This window comes from Somniosus microcephalus, chromosome 3 (genome assembly GCF_052327205.1).
Source record: "Somniosus microcephalus isolate GS21.2 chromosome 3, FLI_Smic_1.0, whole genome shotgun sequence".
NCBI classification, from domain to species: Eukaryota; Metazoa; Chordata; class Chondrichthyes; order Squaliformes; family Somniosidae; genus Somniosus; species Somniosus microcephalus.
Window position 1 is genome coordinate 335,547,822 of NC_140989.1, and position 25,042 is coordinate 335,572,863.

General features: G+C 42.6%; 1 protein-coding gene across 11 annotated transcripts in view; it reads right to left on the reverse strand.

Moving 5' to 3' along the window:
• LOC147122263 (receptor-type tyrosine-protein phosphatase F-like) overlaps positions 1-25,042 on the reverse strand; it is a 654,652-nt gene that overhangs the window by 90,014 nt on the left and 539,596 nt on the right. For 6 of the 11 annotated variants that reach the window (XM_085983218.1, XM_085983226.1, XM_085983224.1 and 3 more), the window contains one exon: positions 19,623-19,720. In XM_085983218.1, coding sequence (XP_085839344.1) covers positions 19,623-19,720 — 98 coding nt within the window. Of the gene's footprint in view, positions 1-19,622; positions 19,721-23,250; positions 23,284-25,042 lie in introns of all 11 variants that reach the window. The other 5 variants (XM_085983216.1, XM_085983215.1, XM_085983214.1 and 2 more) reach the window with 1 other exon arrangement.

The window sequence follows — 25,042 nt, forward strand, 5'->3', positions numbered from 1 at the left end:
TTCAAACCAACTGCCATTAGGGAAAGCATCGAGTTGCAGCCCACACAGCCACCCATGTCTCTTTCCTTTCTTTCCTCTTTAAAGACTAGGTGAAAATAAAACTGATCCAAGTTTGAACAATCATGTCAAATCATTCTTCATGCACAGAAAGTGTGTCACCCCCGAGATTGACATTAGATGAACACTCATTCCTTTTGCCACCAAAAATAACAAACAGATGGTTGGAGGATCAAGTAAATCATACTACAGTTGCATCAGATGGGGAGATGATCGCATGCAGTTCCTGCCTAGTGCTTCAGGTAATCATGCGATGTTGTACTAATTAATGTCACTATTTTGACTATTAGTTTTGGGAGCCGATTAAAAACATCCCCAGATTGAGACTTCCATCAAGCCCCAACTCTAAAATATGAGCTCCTCTAATTTAACCTTAGAGGCACAGCAATACAAATGCATCATCAAAATAATTATCATCTGAGAACAAGGTGAGGAATACAGATCAAGCGGCCATGGCACAAAGCAAGCAGCATATCAACAAAAACAGATAAGTTAAACCAAATATATTCCAGTAACTCATTATATACACATCCAACAGATTTCCACATTCTCCCCATCTACTCCTCAATTTGGAGATCAGCATACATGCTAACTGTCCACGTTTGACTTGTACAGTTAATATTCTGGGAGGAGTATCCACATTCAGCCCTCCTGGTGCCCCTACATGTAATTGATGTTGCTGCAAATGTAGCACTGACTTTAATGATCCTACAAGATCAGATTTGAATCTGCTATTTCTCATTAGGCATTTAAAATAATTAAAACTTTTTCCTGCTAGTAATAGATGATATTCTGAAAAAAATTAAGAAAAACAATTAATTCCCAAAATGGGAATTAGAGGCGTTTGTAATAAAACTAAGCAAAAACCCTTACTTTTTAGATTTAAAAAAATGCAATGCCTGTAATGTGTAAATTTCTAAATACTAGAAAATATTTGGGACACTTTATTTAGAGTAGACTAGTTGGGCCAAATAGCCTGTTTCTGTGCTGTAGATTTTATGTAATTCTAAATGTTCATCTGTGCAACCACCACTCTGTCTTACTTCCTGGCATAAAATTGACAGCACTTGGCCCAAGTTAACCAAATTTGAGCGATCGTCAGACCCAAAGCTTAAACTCATTGGCCTAGAAATTCAGTGGGCTGCGCCACCCGTTAGTGCCTTAAGAGGGCGCTAAGTGGGTCGGAAGCCACTGGCCACGCCTCCCGCTAAATTCAGCGGGACGCTAATGGCGGCGCTAGCCGTTAGCGCTGCGCCGCTACCGATGACGTCATCGGTGTGTGCAGCGCCCCGATCGCGATATTTAGATGCACCCTCTGCTTTAACGCCGGACGCTAGTTGCGACCGGTTCAGGGGGGCCTACCTGCGGCGGTAGAGGTGCTAATTAAAGGAGGTGCGGGGCGGCCATTTTTTTTGCTGGCCGCCTGCTAGCACCTCTCCGTGCTGCCGTCCCCGGCCTCCTGAGCCCCCCCCCTCACCGCGTTCCACTTCTCCTCGGTGCCGGGCTCGTTAGCTGGCACTCGCGCTCCTCGATCGCGCTGCACAAGGCCGCACCCCTTTAAGAAGGGGAGGAAGGCCTGCAGTACCGCAGCGCGCCGTGCCGCAGCATGTGGCGCTGTGGCACGTTGCGCAGCGATATTCAGCTGCAGCGCCCCAAGAGGGATGCGGGGCGCCTCCAGTAGCGCCGCGCTTCCCTCTGGGGCGCGCAAACTGAATTTCCGGCGGGCGGATGCGACTGCTTCCGGGGCGCTACTTTTAGCGCCCTGGCAAGGCTGGCGCCCCAAACGGGGCAATAGTGAATTTCTAGGCCATAATCTCCTGCCTTTATACACACATGGATGGTGGTTCTGAAGAGATTCACAGCCCTGTTCACCATCCTGCCAAACTTAAACGATAGCCAACAGCTTCAAAAAGCGGACAACTCAAAAAATGACCCTGAATATGAGAACATAAGAAATAGGATTGTGACCCCTAGTTCTAGATTCCCCAGCCAGGGGAAACATCCTCCCAGCATCTACCCTATCAAGCCCTTTAAACATTTTGGGCTGAAAATTCAGTAGGGTTAGCGCCCCATTTGAGGCGCTAGAGGGCCTAGCGCCGGAGTTATGGCCGGTTTGTAAATTCAGTGGGGCCCTGCCATCGGCGTTAGACCGGTTGCGCTGCGCCGGCACCGATGACGTCATCGGTGTGCGCAGCGTCCTGGTTGCCGTGGTGACGGGCCCCAACGCCGAAATTGAGTTGCGGCCGCCTCGCCCGTGGCAGCCGCAACTAACGATGTTTCAGCAGAGTCCTACGCGAGTTAGCGCCGGCGCATTAAGGTCGCGCGGCGGCCGGCCGCTTTCCCGTCGGTCGCCTGCCCGCACCTCCCTCCCCGGACTCCTCCACCACCCCCCCCCCCCCGCGGAACAGATGCGTCTGGCCTGCGAGCCCGGCACTTCTCCGAGGTGCCGGGCTCATTTTTTTCAAGATTTCAACGGCCAGCGGGCGGGTGCAGGCAGCTCCTCCTTAACTGAAGGAGGAGGCCTGCACTTCCCCAGCCTGCCGCACCGCATCGGGTGCCGCAGCGCCGGAATTGCGCCGCAATGCGGCAGTCAGCGCCCATTTCGAGGCGCTGACACCCTCCTGTAGCGCCGGCAGCCGTTTGGGCGCGGCGCTACTGAATTTTTGGCGCGCGCAGTGGGACATAGCGCCGGCGCTAAATTTCCGGCGCTAAAGCCCGGCGCGGCGCCAACTGAATTTCTAGGCCTTTATGTTTCAATGTGATCACCTCTCATTCTTCTAAACTCTAGGGAATATAGGCCTAATCTACTCAATCTCTCCTCATCGGGTCTACTATAAGCCTATGACATGTGAAAACAAGTAATTACATAAAGTGCAGTGGTACAACACAAGTTGTGGGTACACCCAACATTCCATCAGCTGCTTTGGAGGGAAAAAAATAGCCTAACTACATAAAAGTCAATAGGACGATACCAGTGTTAAAAGGCACAACATTTCTTGTTGTTGGTTAAGGGAGAAATGTTGGCCAGGGCACCAGGAAAACTCTCCTTTAATCAAGCAGTGGGCCTTATTTACAATGCAATCATATGGAAGAATCAAATGAAGCTCAGTTAGTTTCCACAGGGAAAGGAAATAGAAGGGAAATTAAAACTCAATGTATTCCTGTGGATCTCCTAGTGACCAGTTTTACAGTGTATTGCTGGAAGAGTAGAGCAGGATATACATCATTAGAGATAATGTGTGGCATAGTAGGATCCAAGAAAGACGATGGGTAAAAATGGTTATTAATAAAAGCAGCAACTGTACTAAGAACCACCCTTTCAAAACACTGGTCAATTTAACTAAAAGAAATCCCAATAGGCTCATATTATGCAAAGCTATTAACATTGGCAAATCAGAATGCTCTATATTGCTGCATGTGAAGTTCTTATCCCTGTCTCGTGATCATATCGCCCTCTTTTCATAATAATCTGCTGTAGCTTTTCAGTATTATCAGACTTTTCCAATACATTGTTTTGGAAAAAAATATTTATTTTGGAAGGGAATACATCTTCTTTAGAAGAAATGGAGATGATCAAAAGTCAGTAAAATTGTTGCCAATATCCCCTTTTCACATATTGATCCTCAGTAGGTCTAATTAAAGTACACATAGTCACTGTCACATAAGGCTGCACTAACGAACAGCTAAAAGGACTCCACTATCCTCAGACCAAAACAAATCTCTCTTTTGGCTATCATTTGTGTAGAAATTCTTGTAAGTTTTCGAGGCACTAAGTCTGAAAAGAGAGAATGAACCTGTTAGAGATTTTACTAGCCTTTCTGCACCCTATCAAAAGGAAACTGTAAATTAGAACATTTTGTTTTTAAAGATATCTATAATGTATTTAAAAATGAACTGATTAATGACATTTAAAATTACGCTTTGGGATAATAGGTCTAACACTTGATTGTCTGAATTTTCTCTTCACTATTTTAGTGGAAGCGTCAACCTGTAAGAAAAATGGGTTAACACCCTATCTAAAATAGCAATGAGGAATTTCAGACCAAACATTGTACTTATTATTCAAACGTGTAATTTCAAAGTTCAAGTATAATTAGTAACACAACTACAGAAAGTAATTTCTAAAAATATTGTGGTCGATACTTTTTTTCTAGAAGTGCCAAAGGATATTCAAAACTTCAAGAGTTAAGAGTTTTCAGTCAAAAGATTCAAAAATAACCAGGTTCAAGAGTAGATAAAGTCAATGTTTGTTCAGACTTTTGTAGTAAAGCAGTAAGTGATTAAATGGCAAACTGTAAACTATGAGAAGGATGGGGTGAGAATCTGCCTTTCAGTTGACCCAAACCATATCTTCAAGGAGCACAATAAAGACTCCATTCTAATGTAATTCCAGAACTAGTGAAGTGAAAAACACTAAAATTAAAATTAATATGGTATACGAAGGGAACACACCTTAATGTCTGACTGATTCATAAACTTCATGCATAGATTTACATCTTCTGGTGCTTGCAACTAATATGTTTTCATAAACTACAGCTTCTTGGTGTTCACTTTGTGAAAATACCAGTGCATTATGAGAGTGGCTTTTGAGACATTTTATTTGGGTGGTAAAGCTACTGACTGTCCATATATAACTGCTTGGTTGTTGAATTTCTGATACTGCTGTGGACATAATGAGTAGGTTTGCATCCACGTTGCAATACAACACTGTGTGGACAGCGACAGCCCATGTTGACTTATCCTGCTGGACCAATGCACAGGAAAAATATCACTGCAATGCCCATTGATGCATAGAAATATTTTCATGCAATTCAGCATATCTGGAGAGCTTTTAACAACTCATGTAATGGCAACGTAAGAGATGCCACAAACATTTTGGCCGCGACCTTACCTCTGGAGATGTGCTGGAGGCGGGACTTCTGGTTTCCAGGTTTCAGTCCCGCCCCCAGCGACGTCTAATGAACCCACACTATTTTTCCTTGATTGGCCTTGTTAAGCCTGCCCTTCGGGCTTACCGGCCAATTAAGGGAAAGCCAGTGACAGATGACGTCAGCGTATGACGCTTCATCTGTTGAAATGTTTTTGACAGATGAATTGTCAGCGTTTGACAGCTTTGAGAAGCTGTCAAATACTGACAATCTCTGTTCTAAGGTGAGCCCTTGCACAGAAGGTTCACCAAGAACTCTCTCCTCAGAAGAAAGCTGCTGCATCTGAGAATGCAGCAGCCATTCTGTCATCTCTGCCGTTGAGATGAGGCACCTCTGGATCCTCAAAGGTTGAAGCCTGCAGAAAGAAACAAAGGTAAGGATGTGGCGTTACCACATTGGGGAAACACTGTGTGTATGTAGATAAACCTGTATAATCCCCTTTTAACTGCTGTATTCCCCTCCCCCCGCAAGACAGTTGCAAGCTGAGAGGAATAAGGCATGTTCAGACTTGCCTGCTGCTGAGAGAAGGAAAACCAATCAGGTTCCAGCAGGTGACCAATCCGTGAGTCATCACAGGTTCGCGGGCTTTACGAATTCAGTACTGTATTGTGAGAGTTGGAGTAAAGACCTATTTCTTGTAGCTCGCTCTGTTGCCTATTTCTTTACGCGGGAGACCGTAGTCTCCCACAAGGAAACTTTTTCCAACACTTTATGTAGTGTCCGTGTGTAGATAAAGACACTGAAGACAGGAGTTGGTTCATAGGTATTTACTAAGCAAGTCTGGGGGGGGGGGTTCTAAAGGATATACACAATACACAGGCTTATATAGCCCAAGTGGCAATTACCGGCATTACGCACACCTGGGGCTCTTAAAGGCACATGCACCACAATTGCTCTTAAAGGCACATACACCACAATTCCTCCCCTTCTAGCTAACTAGTACATCATATTTTAAGTAATTATTCATTACATGTTATATGCAAAATAATATACATTGCTGTATTAATTAATTATAAGTTAGTCTCTCAGGAGGCTTCCTGACTCGGTCCGGATAACGCCTCGGGGGTGTAGTAGTTTCTGGTGGTGTAGTAGGTTCTTCTGGCAAGGCTGATTCGGCTTGAAGGCCAGTGTCGGGTTCATCGGGTTCCAGTATCACCGGATCGGAGGTAGATATGGGTATCTCTACTTCATCGTTAGATGTATAGCGTGGTGGTGTAGGTTGTCCCTTTTCGGATGACTTGATGATTTGGTCAGCATGGCGCCTTATTATGCTTTCTCCGATGTCCACGGTATACATCAGTGGTCCTAGTCGTGTGCAGATAGTTCCAGGCTGCCATTTCTCGGTACGGTAGTCCCGGGCCAAAACCGGTTGGCCTATCTGGAAGGCCCTAGTTGGCCTTTCATTCATGCCCTGAAACTGCCGGTTCTCCACGTCCCTTCGGATGTTGGGCTTGACCAAATCCAGCCGGCATCTTAGGTTTCTATTGTAGAACATCATGGCGGGAGTTTGGTTTGTAACCATATGTGTTGCATTCCTATATGCAAATAAGAAGTTATCCACCTTGTGCTGAAGTTTTATGTCTTCATTACCCATGGCCTTTATGGCCTTCTTAAAGGTCTGGACAAACCTTTCAGCCAATCCATTGGTGACGGGATGGTATGGGGCGGACGTGTAGTGCTTTACCCCATTGTTCTTTAAGAACTTTCTGAATTCTTCGGACACAAATTGCGGTCCATTATCAGAACATATCTGTTCCGGCAGCCCATTCCTGGCAAATATGGTCCTTAATACTGTGATGGTTTTTTCCGTGGTGGTGGAGGACATCTTTATTACCTCCGGCCATTTGGAGTGTGCATCAACTGCGATTAAGAACATTGAGTCCATAAATGGACCAGCAAAGTCGATGTGCACCCTTTGCCAGGGAGATGAGGGCCACTCCCATGGATGTAGAGGGGCCTGTGGCGGAGCATTTTGGACCTTCTGGCATCCTAGGCAGCTCTTGGTCATGTCTTCGATGTCTCCATCGATACCTGGCCACCATACAAACGCCCTAGCTAGGTTCTTCATTTTCACTCCACCCAGATGCCCTTCGTGAAGCTCCTTTAGCACTTTATCCTGGAGTTTGGGTGGAATCACCACTCTGGATCCACACATCAAGGTTCCTCGGCACACTGACAGCTGTTCTCTTCTTTGCGAGAATGCTGGCAACAGTGGTTCGCCATGTGCTGGCCATCCCTTCATTGTTAAATCGTAGACCCGTGAGAGAGCAGGGTCATTTCTTGTCTCCCTTTCAATGGCAGAATTTGTCACCGGTAGACATTCCACTATGGTAGAGTGGAATATCTCTACTGGGTCTACTGTAGGTGCCTCTTCTATCGTTGGCAACGGCAGGCGCGATAAACCGTCAGCATTCCCATGCTGTTTTGACCCTTTGTATTCAATGTTGTATTGGTGTGCCCCTAGAAAAAAGGGACCACCTCTGTAGTCTTTGTGCCGTCATAATGGGGACACCTTTCTTAGGGTTGAATATGGAGATGAGGGGTTGATGGTCAGTCAGCAAGGTAAATTTTTGTCCGTGTAGGTAATGGTTGAATTTCTTCACTCCCCATACCAGGCTGAGTGCTTCCCTGTCTATCTGGGAATAGTTACGCTCAGCTGAGTTCAATGAGCGTGACGCAAAAGCTGTCGGCCGTTCCGAGCCATCAGGGAATCTATGGGACAATACCGCTCCTATGCCGTAAGGGGATGCATCGCACGCCAGTCTGATTGGTAGTGATGGGTTGTAATGAGCCAAAACTTTCTCGGATGTGATTAAGTCTTTACATTTATGGAAGGCACGTTTACAGTCTTCGTTCCATTTCCAAATCACTCCTGTGCGTAGAAGATCATTAAGAGGGTGTAGAATAGTTGATAAGTTCGGTAAAAATTTATGATAGTAATTTATTAATCCCAGGAATGATCTCAATTGTGAAACATTTTCAGGTGCTGGGGCTTTTATAACTGCTTCAATTTTTTCAGGTGACTTATGCAACCCTTCCTTATTAATTATGTGGCCACAATATGATATCTGATTTTGGAAAAATTCGCACTTGGGGCGATTTGCTCGTAGGCCCCGTTCTTTCAGCCTAGTGAGCACCTGCTCCAAATTGGCAAGGTGCTCGTTGTCGTTTTCTCCTGTTATAAGGATGTCGTCTAGGTAGCACTGAGTCCCCGGAATCCCTTGCAGGACTTGCTCCATAGCTCTTTGCCAGATAGCTGGAGCTGATGCTACTCCAAAAACCAGTCGATTGTACTGGTACAGGCCTTTGTGTGTGTTTATTGTGAGATACTTTTTAGAGGTCTCCTCAACCTCCATCTGTAGATATGCCTGTGCCAAGTCAATTTTTGTGAAACGTTTTCCTCCGGATAGTGAGGCGAAAATATCTTCTATCCTCGGAAGAGGATACTGTACCGTGTGAAGGACCGGGTTTACAGTCACCTTAAAGTCCCCACAGATGCGAATTTTTCTCTGTTCCTCAGTTATTTTTCAATGCTTTTTTCATGACTGGAACGATGGGTGTTGCCCATTCGCTCCAATCTATTTTGGATAATACGCCTGCCTTTTCCAAATTCTCCAGCTCTGCCTCGACTGCCGGACGTATTGCGTATGGCACCGGTCTTGCCTTAAAAATTTTTGGAATTGCTGCATCTTCCACTTTTATTGAGGCGGTGATGCCTTTCAAGGTTCCTAGTTTCTCTTGAAACACTTCTTTGGCGTTGGCCAAGATGTCTTTTAATCGTTCAGGTATGATGTCATCATTGTTTTTTTCCTTACTGGTCACCGTCAGTGCCTGAATGGAGTGCCAGTCTAAACGTATCTTCCTTATCCATTCACGTCCCAACAACGGTGGACCACCATCTTGTAGAATGTATAAATACAACTTTTGTATTTCTTTGCCGTTGTATACCACAGGCACCTTTATTTTTCCTTTGGGGTATACTTTCTGCCCCGTATATGTTTTTAAGATAATGGATGTGTTTTTTAGAGGTATATGCGAAAATAGCCTCTCGTAATCTCGTCGATTTATTACGGTTAGAGCTGATCCTGTATCTAGCTCCATTTTAACTGGGGACCCTGCTATTATGAGGGTAACCCAAATGGTCTGGTAATCTTCATTGGCAATTACATTATGTAATTTGAGAGAGCTTAGTCTCTTGTTCCCGGAGTCGCTATCGCTCTTCTGGTCTTTGGAGCTACTGTCCGTCATCATTTGTACCTTTCTGTGCTTTTCCTTATTGATTCTCTTCCCGTTAGTGGATTTTTTATTTTCAGATCGGCATACACGTGGAATGTGTCCCATCTTTCCGCATCGCCTGCATGCTTTTTCTTTGAACCAGCAATCCCTCTGGTCATGGTTGGATCTGCCGCAGCGATAACATCTCTTGAAACCCCGTGTCATTTCATGGGTGCCGAAGTCCTATGGCCTTTGCTGTATCTTTGCTGCTCCTATTGCACTGAAAGCCTTGTCCAGTGTTAAATCTTTTCCAGAAGATACCTTTTTTTGTGTTTCTACACTTAGGGGATCGCAGATGAATTTGTCTTGCAGAGAATCTGCCAGTCCTGCCTCGAATTGGCAGTGTAGGGTATCAACAATCTCCTCAAAATTCTTGTCCATCGGTTCGGCTGGAGTGATTAAGTTGCGTAACAGCTTGTATGTTTCTGCACCCATTAGATCCAGAAGCACTGAAGCTTTTTTTTCATCTTCTATTCCATTTGCGGTGCAAAACACCTCCACTCTTTCTACATATGTGGTCCAATCCTCTATCTTGTTATCAAAAACATCAATATTGCCAAAGTTAGGCTCTGTTTCGTTATCAAAAGCATCAATATTGCCAGACTTAGGCATTTCAAAAAAGATATGGCGCTTCCCGTGCTTTTTTTTTCTCTGTAGCAACGATATGGCGCTTCCTGCGCTTTGCCGCCGCTGCTACCGATAACAACGCTGTTTTACTGTGGTTTCCGTTTATTCACTGTTGGAGACTCGTTCCCGACGGAGGTCTAAACGCTGACCTGCTTGCTGCGCCGGCCGTCTCCCGAGTGCACCCTCCCAGTCCGTTATTGCTTGCCTCCGATTTCGCTGCCTGTCTCAGCTGTAGAGCCCGCCGCTGGAGCCCCAGCCTGACGCCCAGGAAGGATTAGCGCAGTACCTGCCACCAGCTTGGCCAGCTGGTGAAACCACAGTTTCTATTACTTCCTCGAGTCTTCTGGACGCTGGAGGAATCGATGTCCTTGAGGTGCTGCCGAATTGCAGGTAAGTCCGTTTCCACTTCGTCGCCACTGTAGTGTCCGTGTGTAGATAAAGACACTGAAGACAGGAGTTGGTTCATAGGTATTTACTAAGCAAGTCTGGGGGGGGGGGTTCTAAAGGATATACACAATACACAGGCTTATATAGCCCAAGTGGCAATTACCGGCATTACGCACACCTGGGGCTCTTAAAGGCACATACACCACAATTGCTCTTAAAGGCACATACACCACAATTTACACTCACCTCTCATACTTACCTGTCCACACTTGCACCCATCACTCATCTCTACAGCTGACATTTCGACCCCTCTCACCCCAGCAGACCCACTGCTCGCCTTGCTGACACTGGCAAGGTTCGCAGCTGTCGGGAAGCCTGCACTTGCAGGTGTAAAATGGGGAAAAGCCTTAAAACTGCCTGTTAACTATCTGTTAACAGGCAGTTAATTAGCTCTAATCCCCTTCCTGCCTCGAGGAGACGGGCCCCTGCGTGAGTTGGGGACCCGCCTCCTGGGAAGATGGTTCGGAGGTGGGTTGGGACCTGCTCCCAATTTTTCCCATTTTCCCAGCAGTCCCGCCTCCAAAGGGCTGGGAAAATCCAGCCCATTCTGTGCTGTAGAGCAAAGATGCACTGATTTTATTTTAAAATAGACACACTCCCAGCATTACAGGTGTTACAATTAACCAAAATGTTCGAGAGTTCAAAAACAAAAAAGAGTTTGTATTCCTGTTCCTGATCCAGTGATCCCTGTTGGAAAATGTTCTGGTGGACACTGAAGGAAGATGGGATCAGGCCCTGTTATAATGCAAATCCCTATGATTGGATACATACTGATAATGTGCTCTCCACCACTTCTCTTTATCTCTCAACTACCCTTGTACTGACAGACTGCTTGTCTGACATCAAATCCTGGATAAGTCACCATCTCCTCCAGCACTGCATCAGTAATATCAAAGCCACTGTCTTTGGCTCTGCCATAGACACTCTCTTGCCATTGATTCCATCCCTTTCCCCAGGAATTCTCAGACAGAATCAGACCATTTATAATCTGTGTAATATCCGATCCTGAGCAGAGCTTTAAGCTTCCATAACATTGTCTGCTTCCACTACTTCCTCAGCCCCTCTACTGCTGAAACCCTTATACATGCCTTTGTCATGGAATTTAAAATTCTCATTCTTGTTTATAAATTCTTCCATAGCCTTACCCCACCCTACCTCTGAAAGTTTCTTGAGTTCTATAACCCCTCCTAAATGCTCCATTTCTATGATACTGGCCTTCTATTCATTCCCTCCCCCCTCTCTTTACCTCATCAGGCATGGTACAGCTTTCAATCACATTGGACAGGACCAATCTCCTTAGACTTCTTTGCCTCTCCATCTCTCTTTGCGCCTCTAAAAACCTTTTCAAAATCTATCCCTTCAACTAAGCTTCCTGCCTCACCTCCGAAACTCTCTCTGCGTGGCATCCATTCCCAAATTCCATTTGTGACGAGCCTTAGGACATTTGCTACATTAAAGGCAGCATATAAATTCAAGCTGTTGTTGTCTAGACACATTTGAAGAATGGCCACTTAAAAGGGGTACCAGATGATGCTGCCACCCAGCAAAGCTCAGAACAAGCCAGAGAATTACGGGATATGGGCAGAGAAAATTGAAGGTGAAATTAAGAAAAAAAATTGCAGATAAAAATACAACTTTTTTATATAAAGGGAAAGGCAGAACTTCCTATCAAAAAGTTCCCCAAATTTGGAATCGCATCCAAAAGGGCTCATCAATATCCTATGATATATTAACTTGACACGAAGGTAAACCTATTTGGGATTCACTGTTCAGCAGAATATTGGATTATTTGGAGTTCTGATCCTATTCCACCACATTAAAATTTGAGAAAACTGAAAATGTAATGTGTTCTCCAGCAGTCGATTGAAAAATGTTCTCTGCAATGAATTCAGCAACACCAATAAGAAATTACAATGTCGTCTCAAAAGCTCTTTGTTGTGCCCCAAACAACATTTATAATTGCACCTTCAATGTCGAAAAATCGCTCAAGCTACTTCCCAGAGAGACAAGGAAAACAGATGCCAAGCCAAAGATTAGGAGGGCCAGTCAAAACTGCTACCTACTTCCCTTTCACCATTCTAATGAAAATAATACTTTCGTTTAGGTGAAAGTGACGGAAATATAAAACTGCATGTCTGTAACATGTAGTGAAACTGCTGGAAAGAACAGTGAGAGGAAGTGCAGCTAAAAGAAACATTTCTTTATGTATTTTGGAATGGTGTTCTGACAGAGAGTCCCACCCGAAGCACCACCCCTCCCTCCCCCATCCTGCATTGCCAGGCATTCCTGCTAGAGAGAAAATGGGAGCTATAGTTAAGGTCTGAAGTTGTTAAAGTCAATATGAAGGCCAGAGGGCTGCAGAGTGCCTAGTAAAAATATATGGTGCTGCAACTCAAGCTTGTACTGAGCTTCAGTGGAACAGTGGTGAAAGCCAAAGACAGAGATGTCAGAGTGGAATGGAGAATTGAAGTGCCAAGTGACAACACCCTTCATGTTGACCTGGTTTATTCTTCTACCAGGCTCCTGGGACACTGGAGCTTGGTCTGCTTTGCCAGGTTTTCATGCTTCTCTTTCACTTGCCTATTTCCTTTCCTTTTAACTAGTCACATACTTTCTATGTATTTTAGTTCTTTGATTTTTCTCATTGTAACTCCCTATTATCTCATGCTTATCTCACTTCTGCCATTTAACCATCTACTGTTTTCCACTCAAGCACTTGACAGGTTGATTTATTTATTTTCCTATTTGTGGTTCTTTTTTTCCTCTTCGCCCTTCCCATTTTCCTGTTCCTTTTTAAATGCTGTTCACCTGTAATATCTTCCCATTCTGATGAAGTTTGCACAATCAAAATGTTGACTTGTTTGTTATCTCCACAGATGCTTGTGTCTCCACAGACTTGCAAGTTGGGTGTGGCTCAAAGGTGTATAAAAGTAAACAGTATCTGCTGACAGAGTGGTCTGCACAGAGTGGTCTTAAACGGATTGTTAAAGTTTCTAATTTGAAAAGAGTGGGAATTTGGAGCAGAGGTGCTGCTTTTTGTCTCCAATACTTGTAGTGGTTTGTGTTATAGGTAAATATTTAATTTAATCTGCCTATAACTTAAACTAGACCAAGTAATTCGTTAAAAAACTAAACTATAAGCTAAGTGATTTAAATACATAAACTTTAATTAATTAAATAAATAAAACAAGGTTATACAGGGATGGCAGTGCAGGTGGTGTACCGCAACTGTAGCACGTGCGAGTTTGTGGAGAGCATCACGATCCCAGACGACCATGTCTGCAGTAAGTGTCTACATCTCAGGGAACTTAGGCAGAGTCAACACAGTTTTGTGAAAGGGAAATCGTGTTTGACAAATTTATTTTGAGGGTGTAACTAACAGGGGCAGATAAAGGGGAACCAGTGGATGTAGTATATTTGGATTTCCAAAAAGCAGTCGATAAGGTGCCACATAAAAGGTTGTTACGCAAGAGAAGGGCTCATGATGTTGGGAGTGATATATTAATACGGATAGAGGATTGGTTGACGGACAGAAAACAGAGAGTGGGGATAAATGGATCATTCTCAGACTGTAACTAGTGAGGTGTCACAAGGATCAGTGCTTCGGCCTCAGCTATTTACTATTTATATTAATGACTTAGGTGAAGGGACAGAGTGTAATGTTTGCAAGTGTGCTGACGATACAAAGCTAGGTGAGAAAGTAAGCTATGAGGAGGACACAAAGAGCCTGCAATGGGATATAGATAGGTTAAGTGAGTGGGCAATAAGGTGGCAGACGGAGTATAATGTGGGGAAATGTGAGGTTATTCACTTTGGTAGGATGAACAGAAAAAAGAGTATTTTTTAAATGGTGAGAAACTATTAAATGTTGGTGTTCAGAGAGATTTAGGTGTCCTCGTACAGGAAACACAGAAAGTTAGCGTGCAGGTAAAGCAAGCAATTAGGAAGGCAAATGGCATGTTGGCCTTTATTGCAAGGGGGTTGGAGGAGAAGAGTAAGGGAGTCTTGCTACAATGTACAGGGCCTTGGTGGGACCACACGTGAAATACTGTGCACAGCTTTAGTCTCCTTGTCTGAGGAAAGATATGCTTGCCTTAGAGGCGGTGCAACAAAGGTTCACTAAAAAAAAGAAAGTCTTACATTTCTATAGCACCTTTCACGACCACTGGATGTCTCAAAGAGTAGTACTTTTGAAGTGGAGTTACTGTTGTAATGTGGGAAACGCGGCAGCCAATTTGCGCACTGCAACGTCCCACAAACAGCAATGTGATAATGACCAGATAATCTGTTTTAGTGATGTTGGTTGAGGGATAAATATTGGTCAGAACACCAGGGATAACTCCCCTACTCTTCTTTGAAATAGTGCCATGGGGTCTTTTACATCCACCTGAGAGAGCAGACGGGACCTCGGTTTAACGTCTCATCCGAAAGATGGCACCTCTGACAATGCAGCACTCCCTCAGTACTGTACTGGAATGTCAGCCTAGCTTTATGTGCTCAAGTCCCTGGTTTGGGACTTGAACCCACAACCTTCTGACTCAGAGGCGAGTGTGCTACCAACTGAGCCACAGCTGACACTTCGACACTAGGTTGATTTCCTGGGATGAGAGGCTTGTCCTACGAAGAAAGATTGAGCTTATACTCTCTGGAGTTTAGAAGAATGAGAGGTGATCTCATTGAAACATATAGGGGCCGATTTTCCTGAAGCTGTCGGGAAGAAGGCGGGACTACAACTTTCGGGTTTTAGACCCGCCTACATCGACGTCCGGCCAATCCGTGCGATTTTCCCTTGATTGACCTTGGGCCAATTAAGGGCCACCCGGCAACAAGTGACGTCACAGACTGCAATTTCATCTGTCAAGAGTTCTTGACAGATGAAATATCAGTGTTTCACAGCTGTTTCAAGCTGTGAAACACTGACAGTCTGAGTTCTGACATGAGTCCTTCTGCACAGACTCAGTTAGAACCCACATTGGCACTCAAAGCTGAAGGCTGTCACTTTTCACAGATCGCAGCCGTTCAGCTTTAAGTTCCGGCTGAGTGATGGGCTCCCGACGGCTACAGGAAGAAAGGCTGTGAAGGTAAGTACAGGTAAGTAAAAGTTCTTTACACACTTTAGACACACCAAACACACTTACCGTTGCACTCATGCACCCATCACTCACCTGAGCGCCGACATCGTGACCCCTCCAACTCCTTCAACCCGACGGCCCGCCTGTTCTAACCTGGTGTGGTTTGGAGCCGTCGGGAAACCCACACGAAACCCCTCAAAACAGGGATTAAGCTAAAAACTGCCTGTTAACTACCTGTTAACAGGCAGTTAATTGGCACTAATCCCTTCCCGCCTGGGGTCGGCGGGTCCCAGTGCGGGGTGGGTACCCGCTGCCTCTGAAAGTTGCGTGGAGCGGGGTTTTGGGCGGGATGGTGTCGGGACCCCTGAAATCAGGATTTTCCTCCCCCACACGACTGAAACCCCGCCTGACGGCTCCACGAAAATCGACCCCATAATATTTTGAGGGGGATTGATCGAGTAGATGCTGGGAGGTTGTTTCCCCCGGCTGGAGAGTCTAGAACTAGGGGGCATAGTCTCAAGATAAGGGGTCGGCCATTTAAGACTGAGATGAGGAGGAATTACTTCACTCAGGTTTGTGATTCTTTAGAAATCTCTACCCAAAGGGCTGTGGATGCTGTGTCGTTGATTATAATCAAGGCTGAGATAGATAGATTTTTGGACTCTAGGGGAATTAAGGGATATGGGGATCGGGTGGGAAAGTGGAGTTGAGGTCGAAGATCAGCCATGATCTTATTTAATGGCGGAGCAGGCTCGAGTGGCTGTATGGCCTACTCATGTTCCTAATTCTTATGCTGCCTGACCTTAGTGTTTACAGCACTTTGTTTTTTTTTCTTTACAACTGGAGGCAAGGTGTGAACTTGAGAGATGGCTTTTGAAGTGTTTAGGCTTTCTTCTCTGTGCAAAAGATAATGCTACATTGCCTTACTGCTGCCACTGATGAACTAAATTAGATTGTGCTGCTACATTCCAGAGGTCTGAGGCATACAGGTGTCAGCCCTGGCTCAGTCGTAGCACTTTTACCTCTGAATCAGAAGGTTGTTGGCTCAAGGCCTACTCCGGAGATGCAAGCACATAATCTAGACTGACACTTCAGTGCAGGGAATGCTGAATTGTTGGAAATGTTGTTTTTAGATGAGACATTAAACTGAGGTCCCATCTGCCTGCTCACATGGACAAAAATGATCCCACGGCACCATTTGAAGAGTAGCACGGGAGTTTCCGTCCCTGCCACAGCACTGAAACAACCTTAATGAATGTCACAAATTACATACTCTGCAACTGTGACCTTGATGCACATTCACTCTTGACCTGTCTGCAACCTTGACAGTCTATCACAATATCCTTCTCCAACACCGCTCCTCTGTTGTTCAGCATGCTTGCTTCTACTCTTACCTATCCAAACACAACCAGAGCCTCTAAAGGAATGCCTTCTATTCCCACCTCCATACCGTTACCTAAGATTCTATCCTTGGCCCTTCCTCATCCTCATCTACATGATTGGCAAAATCATCAACTTCCACTTGTTCACTGATGACATCCAGCCCTACCTCTCCACCACCTCTCTCCATCCCTCCACAGCCTCTTGTGCTGTGAGCCTGCTTGTCCAACATCCAGCCTTGATGAGACACAATTTCTGCAGTCCTCTTTAAGCTCCACCGCAAGCGTCTTTAGTTTGCCACCGATTCCGTACCTCTCCCTGCCCATCGATTCAGATTGAACCAGACTATTCGCAGCCAGACTATCTGATCCTGAGCTGAGCTTCCAAACCCATATCTCAATCGCGAAGATAGCCTATTCCAACCTTTGTAACATTGCTCGCTTCTACCCCTACCTCAGCTCATTTGCTGTTGAAACTCTCATCCTTTATCACCTCCAGGCCTGACTATTCCAATGTTCTCCTGGCTGGTTCCACGATTTGTAAACTTCAGCTCATTCAAAACTGCTGCCCATATCATATTCTGTACCAAGTCCCGCTCATCCATCACCCATGTCCTTGCTGATCTACATTGGCTCCCGCTTCCCTAATGCAGCCAATTTAAAATTCTCAACCTTGTGCTGAAATCCCTTAATGGCCTTGCTCTTCCTTTTCTCTGTAACCTCTACCAGCCCTACAAACCCCTAAGAACTTTCCATTCCTCTGAAACGGGCCTCTTGTGCATCTCCCACCTTCACCTCACCATTGGCAGGCTTAAGCCGTCTAGTCCCCATTAGGAATTCACTCCTACGCTTCTCTATCTTCCTTTAATACCATCCTTAAAACCCACTTCTTTCACCAGTCGTAATTTCGTCGTCTTTGTTTCGGCACCAACTTTGTCTGATTACGCCTCTGTGAAGCACCTTGGGTTAATGTTTGAATTCTACACATATGATCCAAACAGTAAGGCATAAAATCCCAGCAGACAAGAGAATTAAAAACTATATGCATATTTATTGAATGTTTTTTCCACTCTGTGCCTATTCTTGATTAATTGCTTATCAAGTTTTTGCCTCTGGCTTCTCATCATTGGTTCATCCAACATGATTTATGAGACATGATTGGGGAAGAAACCTCCTGTAGCTTTGCATTTAATCATATTCTGAGATTTTTTACCACAGCAGGCACTTAAAATTCTTTCTACTACTCTGCATGCCAAGTGAGTTTCTGTTTCTGTTGTTCACTAATAGTCATTAATTTAGATGAAAATGTTGGCAAAGAACTGGAGCAGATTTTGGGCACGTGTTTTCTGTAATTTACTGAATCCAAAGCTCAAACAGCACAGAGTCCATTGTTAAATATGTTTTTCTCCATTGGCTCCTAGTCCACCAATGCCTCAAATTTAAAAATCTCATCCTCGTGTTCAAATCCCTCCATGGCCTTGCCCCTCCCTATCTTTGAAACCTTATCCAGCCCTACAACCCTCCAAGAACTCAGTCTTCCTCCAACTCTGGCCTCTTACACATCCCTCACTCCCTTCACCCACCATTGGTGGCCATGCCTTCAGCTGTATCGGCCCTAAGCACTGGAATTCCTTCCCCAAAGCTCTCCGTTTCTCTCGCCTTCTGTAAGACACCTGAAAACCTACCTCTTTGACCAAGCTTTTAATCATCCCTTCTAATATCTCCTTCTTTCGTGCCATGTCAATTCTTGTCTATTACACTCCTGTGAAGCGCCTTGGGACATTTTCCTACTTTAAAGGCACTATATAAATGCAAGTTGTTGTTGTTTCTGACACACACTGCAGTTACACGAGTGCAGTGAAATGAAAGCATTAGTAGGCATTAATAAGATTCCTAGGATTCAATCATTTATCTACTATAGTATGTTGTGCAGGTAAGAGATTTGATTGCAAAGGGCCCAGATAACTAGTTTGTAATTGAGATGAAATAATTCTATATTTAAACACGGCCCACTTAACACTTACAACATACCACAGTAGATAAATGACTAAATCCCAGGAATCCTGTTGGCTTTAGAAGTACCTTAGACCCTAGAACTGTTACAACAAAAAATATTGCACTACAAACACAAATATGGAATAGCATTAAACTTGTAAATACTGTACTTATTTTATAAAGGATCACATACAGCTACTAAAGTTCTACAAAGTAGCAACACATCTCTTGGTTTAGTTGCGTTAGTATATTGTAAATTGCTCTACCCTTGTTTCTCTCTCCCACCCCCACACTGGGAATTTCAGCCAATTTTAATGAAATAATTGCTGTTCAGTACAATGATTCAATTCAAGTTGTTCCATTTCACATTGCTAGCAAGCTCTAGTACGACACAATTCAAATGTTGTGCCACTGAGTTTTATTTCAGAGTGTTACAAAGAAATGAGGTACCTGTATTTAGGTTGATACAACTATTGCAATGAATGTGGCACAAACCAAACTCTTAAAATAAAAACTTGCCACTGGAAAAAACATAACCAGGATATAACCAGGATTTGTATGTTGAGTCTCTTGGATGTGATATTTTAATTCTCTCATGGGTGCTGGGATTTCTTTCCTTACAGATGAAAGTCTGAGGCATAATGTCAAGATAATTAGAGGAAATTCTGCATTGTATCTAACTTGGGAATTCCGGAGGTGGACGGTGGGTGCAAAAATATAAACATTCCATTCTTAATACATGATCATTTCCAGCACTTCGATGGACACAAATATGCTCAAAGTAAAAAAAAAAAAATGATTGGCTAGATATCCAGTATGTATTATTTTCAGGATCAACCCACCTCATACTCCTGTGAGAACTTCAAATTATCATTGGCCTTCAATCTTTCAATGTTGTCAGCGAGATCAGTGACGGGGATTGGTGGATGCTCCCTCATGCCTAACCAAATGAGAGTCACAAAGTCAATCAGGCATATAATTAAAGAACATGACAATTTTTAAAAACAAATTAAATAAAACGAAATAAGTGTTAAAAGCACATATGCATTATGCATGTAGAAAGGTTATGTGTGACATTACCAAAAACACTGGAGTTACAATATAACATGCGCCAAAACTTGTGGATTTTTTTAAAAATATAACTGCATGGTTGAAACTGTTCTCTAGTGAACATGCTCAGATGCAACAGTCACTGATCATATGGCACACAGTTTCTAAGCAGCTCATATGCGGTTACATACAGAAAAGTGATGACAAAGGCAGATTTGAATGAGAAAGACAGTAAAGGCTGTTAAAAATGCAGCAGTCCCTTTTTCTCATCTACACAGGCTAAGTTGATAATCAAATCCATAGTGCATGTTTCTGTTTCGAGAGGGAAAGAGAATAATCAATCTCGCAATAGTACCCAAAAGAATTATTACTCCTGACTTTCTCTTTTTTTTGAAAATATTACTCACTCAAGTTGCTGGGAGGGGTTTGGGGGGTGTAGAGGATGAGGTATATCATTTTTTCTGCTTCATGCTTTCACATTTTTCAGTCACTATTGCAACTCTTAGGCACACTGGAATTAGCACTTCCTCTAGAGAACTCTACATTCGGTTTAGTCCTTTACATATTATTCTTTATTACAAAGATTATTTAATTTGTTTTAAAATGGAATGCTTTCAACGCAACCACATTGATTTTTGTTGGTCCTTGGGAAGAAGGCAAAACGACACAATTTTCCCAGTGTAACATAAATAAAAAAAGTCTTTAAAGTATTAAGGATAAGCAGCAATTTAGTGACTTCATTTTGTTTATTTATTACAGCTCTCCAAATCCTCAAGGTCACAAATGTATCTACCAGTCAATAATTGTGTCTGTATATATGCTTAAATAAAATTTAGAAACTACACTAGGGAAGGTTCAGTCACTAGACATTAAAATAAAAAACTAGATTTACATTTATATTTGTCACTTGTTTAAACCATTTAATTAATTAGCCATCCAATAAAAGGATGGCTGCTGTCATTGTAACATTCACACCCTCATGTTCATTTTAGCAGTCAAAATGACTTGCAATGACACAGTAATGCTGGATTCAGGGTCCACTTTCTGATGTCAGCACAAATCCATGCACTAATAATTTTATTACCTAAGTATTCTGTTCCTCGAGTGGGCATTACTTTTCCACTTTCCATGAAGAAAGGTTGTTGTCATTTTTTACTCGGTGCTGCAGCAAAATGTGGGTCCAGCACTTCTACATCATCAAACATTACTCTGGAGTGCTGGTGAGACCAGGGTAATGGTTGCAGCCTGAGTAATGCCAATATGTAAGTCAGGCACCAAATCATCACAAAATGAAGCAGAACAAAGGTTAAAAAATACCTCAAATGTAATTTTTCATCTTAATACAGTAGTTGGCAGTTCATAAGAGAAGGCTCACAAACATGATTTTATGAGCACTCCCTGGAGTACTCTACAGAAATGAAAGACAATACATCAATCTCTAATGGGATTCAGACCAGCTACTCCACAGGAACAGAGTACTTCAGTTGCTGTTAAGAGCTAGGGTTCTGAAACTTAGTTCCTATTGAGATGCCCAGATTCAATTTTCAGATGCCTAACTAATATCAGCTTGAAAAAGTTGAAGTGGGGGCTAGATTGGTGCAGTAATGTTGTTCTATTTCTAGATGTCTATAGCGTGTCCCTTATATGATCAATTTGTTACAATATCAATCTACAGCATACAAAACTCATTAAACAGCCTTTTAAAAAAGTTTTAAAAGTGTTAAGTTTCCACATAACAAAAATACATAATTAGAATATAATTTCATATTCCGGTTTAGCCATTATATGGTAGGATGCTATTGCAGCTGTGATTCCCAACATGGTAAATTCTTGATTCTGGTATCATGATAGGTACTGAACTGAAATTTAATACTACTCTAGTGCATGAGAAAGAAATAAGAGGGCCATCTGTTTAAAGTTGTTGTGAAACTCCCAGTGGACATTTGTACAGTAACACGAGCAGGCCATTTGCTAGACCTCTTCGCCAAGCAATGGGGGCATTTGGAGCAGAACAAATTAATGATGCGGGGATTGAACGTTTTTGAGGTAAATGAAAAAAGTTACACAAACTTTTTACAAAAAGAAAAACAAATCACCAAATGTTACAAAATAAAATCACAAGTGCCACCTGGTGGCAGAATATCATCACTGCACCAATATTTTGGCATTGAATTATTTCTAAAGCATCTAGTAGGAATGTCAACCCCCTATCCTGGAGCCTTGGTTATATGCGTGATCGAACTCCTTCAGCAGCCTTTTATTGGGCGACACAATGATGGCAGAAAATGCAGCAAAATCCCAGACTAATTAGGTACATCCAACACTGAAACAGGTGGAATGTTTAAACGGATCATGTTTTAATCAAACATTTTTACCTGTCCTATACTTATATAGTTTAATAAAGCACACCAGTGAACACTGCTCTGCAATTCTTTAGCCAATGTACACCACCATTGCAAACATTCTACATAGTCTTAACTATATTTATTAAAACCAGTGGAGATCTACTCTTATTCACAACTTGCATTTGTGCGTAGCAGTTTCGACTCCCTCTCTGCAGAAACTCTGGTGGAATACTCAAAGACTAATTGCTTTCAACATTGCAATTCAAAATGTGTATTGCCATTGGTTGAAAAAAACTGATTTATAATTTTACTTTTAAATAAATGATGTAAAAAGCTCTGTTGACAGTTTTGCACTAATTATTGCTGTTTGTAATATTTATAAATTAAGACACTTTTAATGTTAGAACAGTCTATTTAATGACAGTAGTAGGCAAATTGAATCCACTTTTACATTTCTAAAAGAAATCTTGTTTTAAGCAGCCTTAATAGCAGGCTATCCAGGCAAAGATGCCATTTTATGAAGATGGAATTTCTTTGAGACTCTTGAAATGCTGACTACTTGAACAAGGTACAGCTTTTATTTAAATATAGGTGTGGAAAAGGGTAACGGGGCAGAACATTTTTGTTCTATAATGGTCATAACCATAAACCCATTAGACCCGTGAAGTACAGTAAATTAAAATGCTAGTTTTCTAAAACTTATTCCTATGCATTATTGAAAGCCTCTCGTAGCAGAAATCCAGTATCACAGTATAGACCCTTGAGGACTTGAGATTTTGATAGCCAGTGTACCCACCAAAATGTTTTGCAACACATTTTGTGATATGCAGTGTTCTCCAAACCACCCTATGTTTGGCTTTTTAAACAAAATGTAAATATGTTAACTTTGGAAAATATATATATACACACATATACCATGGAAATTGAGGCTGTGTAGATAACCAAAGGGGGTACTGCTCAATTAGTCAGACTGGAACTGAGATTAGCTTCTTTGAGAAAAAATGACCTTCATGGCACAGCAAGAAGAAATATACAGAAAAAAAATGCAGAAAAGACACAGGACAATTAAACTAACTTGAGTTGTTTGGGCAACTGGGGGCACTTGGACCTGTGAAGAAAATGGGGCAGAAACATTTTTTTTTTTAAAAAGGGGAAGAAAACAAATTAGCTTTTACCAGAGGAAAAGAGACCAGTCTCAGAGTTAAATAGGTGAAGGAACAGTTGTATACTCAGGGGGTTCAAATAACACTTAAGTATTTCCTCCAGTGAGCAGCTAACTCTCTGACTTGGAATACTTTCATCACATGGCTATTGGGAACTGAAACACCAAGCCTTTCAGAAACATAGAATATTATCTCTTCAGTTCTTTGAACTAACTGGCTCAAACCTTTTAAAACACTGCCTCATTTAAGTAAAGGGGAAGAAAACATATTTAATGTTTTTGTATTATTACTTGCCCATGAAGTACTGAAAGTGCACCCTATGGTTAATGTCTTATAGTCCTTGGTAGCACTCAGATCTGACTCCTTATTTGAACCCCTGAGTATAGTTGTTTAAAGAACATCAATACAAAAAGAAAAACAAAACAAGAAATAAACTTAATACAAACACTGCTTTGCAGTTCTAATTTGATATCTCCATTTCATACAGTTATGTAGAAGAAGTCCTGCTTTAGCAAGAAAAATTCTATCCAATGCACAATATTCACATGAAATCTTCATAAGTGTCGCAGGTGATTATTTTGAGTTTAATTGTTTAATGTTCCCTCCATAAACCCAGGGAAGCATGCTGTTCTCTTTGGGAGGGGGCGGGGTGAAAGGGAGTGGGGCAGTCCAGTTCACATATACCTCTACGGGTATATTAGTGTTATTGTTTTGTCCAGTAAGCAAGTGTGCTTGGCACCCCTGTTCAGCCCTAAACAAACTCAGTTTTTGAGAAGAATTGCTGCTCATCAACATAATTGCTTTTGTGGCCAAGTCATAAAATATCAAACTGGTTACTGGGCTATTATGCAGGTTAATCCGTGAAATGGAATCCTGCAGCTGGAGGTACAGTACAGAGGGCACACATCATCAACACCATATTCCAACATACTGCTTTCAAGTTAGTGAGTTAGTCATTATCATATGGTGCTGTAGTTGATCCATGGGCCTGATGCACGAATTAGTATTTTGTTTTAAATGTGAAATTTAAAGACCAGCATTCACATTGGGCCAGATTGGTCTGGAAACCATTTTGATCCCATTCGTTTTGAAAACATTTTTCAAATTTCTGTTCAGCTCATCCTAGTATAGCCCTGTGTTTTGTTTAGCACAGCAGTGGTGTTTTCCCACCAGCCTCTGACAGAGTATCTCCCTTAGGCATCTACTCATCTCCCTTCTAGTGTTTCGCCATCTTCCAAAGCTGCCCAACCTTCTACTGCTTTAGTATGTAAGTAGTATCCAGGCAGTTAATGATTTTTCTAAATCTTTTACTGCTATCGATCAATCAATCATACAAGTTGAAACACATGATTCGTGCACTATTATAATTGTCTACCATGGTTTGAGATGATGATGATGATGTTCAGATTTATCGCTTGATAACAGAAATCGCTGGTGACAACCAAATCATTATTTACCAGCTGTTCACACTAGAACTTTGGGACAGTTAAAATGAATGATCCAGGTTGGTGGGGAAGTTATACTGTAACTTTAATTTGAACAGGATAATTACATGGCATTATGCTAAATTTTAACTGGTCTTACTTATTTGATAATCTCACTGCACAATGCTAATTTCTCCTGTTATTTCTCTCATTTGCAAGACCATTATGTCTGATTGCCAATTATGCAGTCTTTCAGACTGTTGAAATATTTCTTTTAATT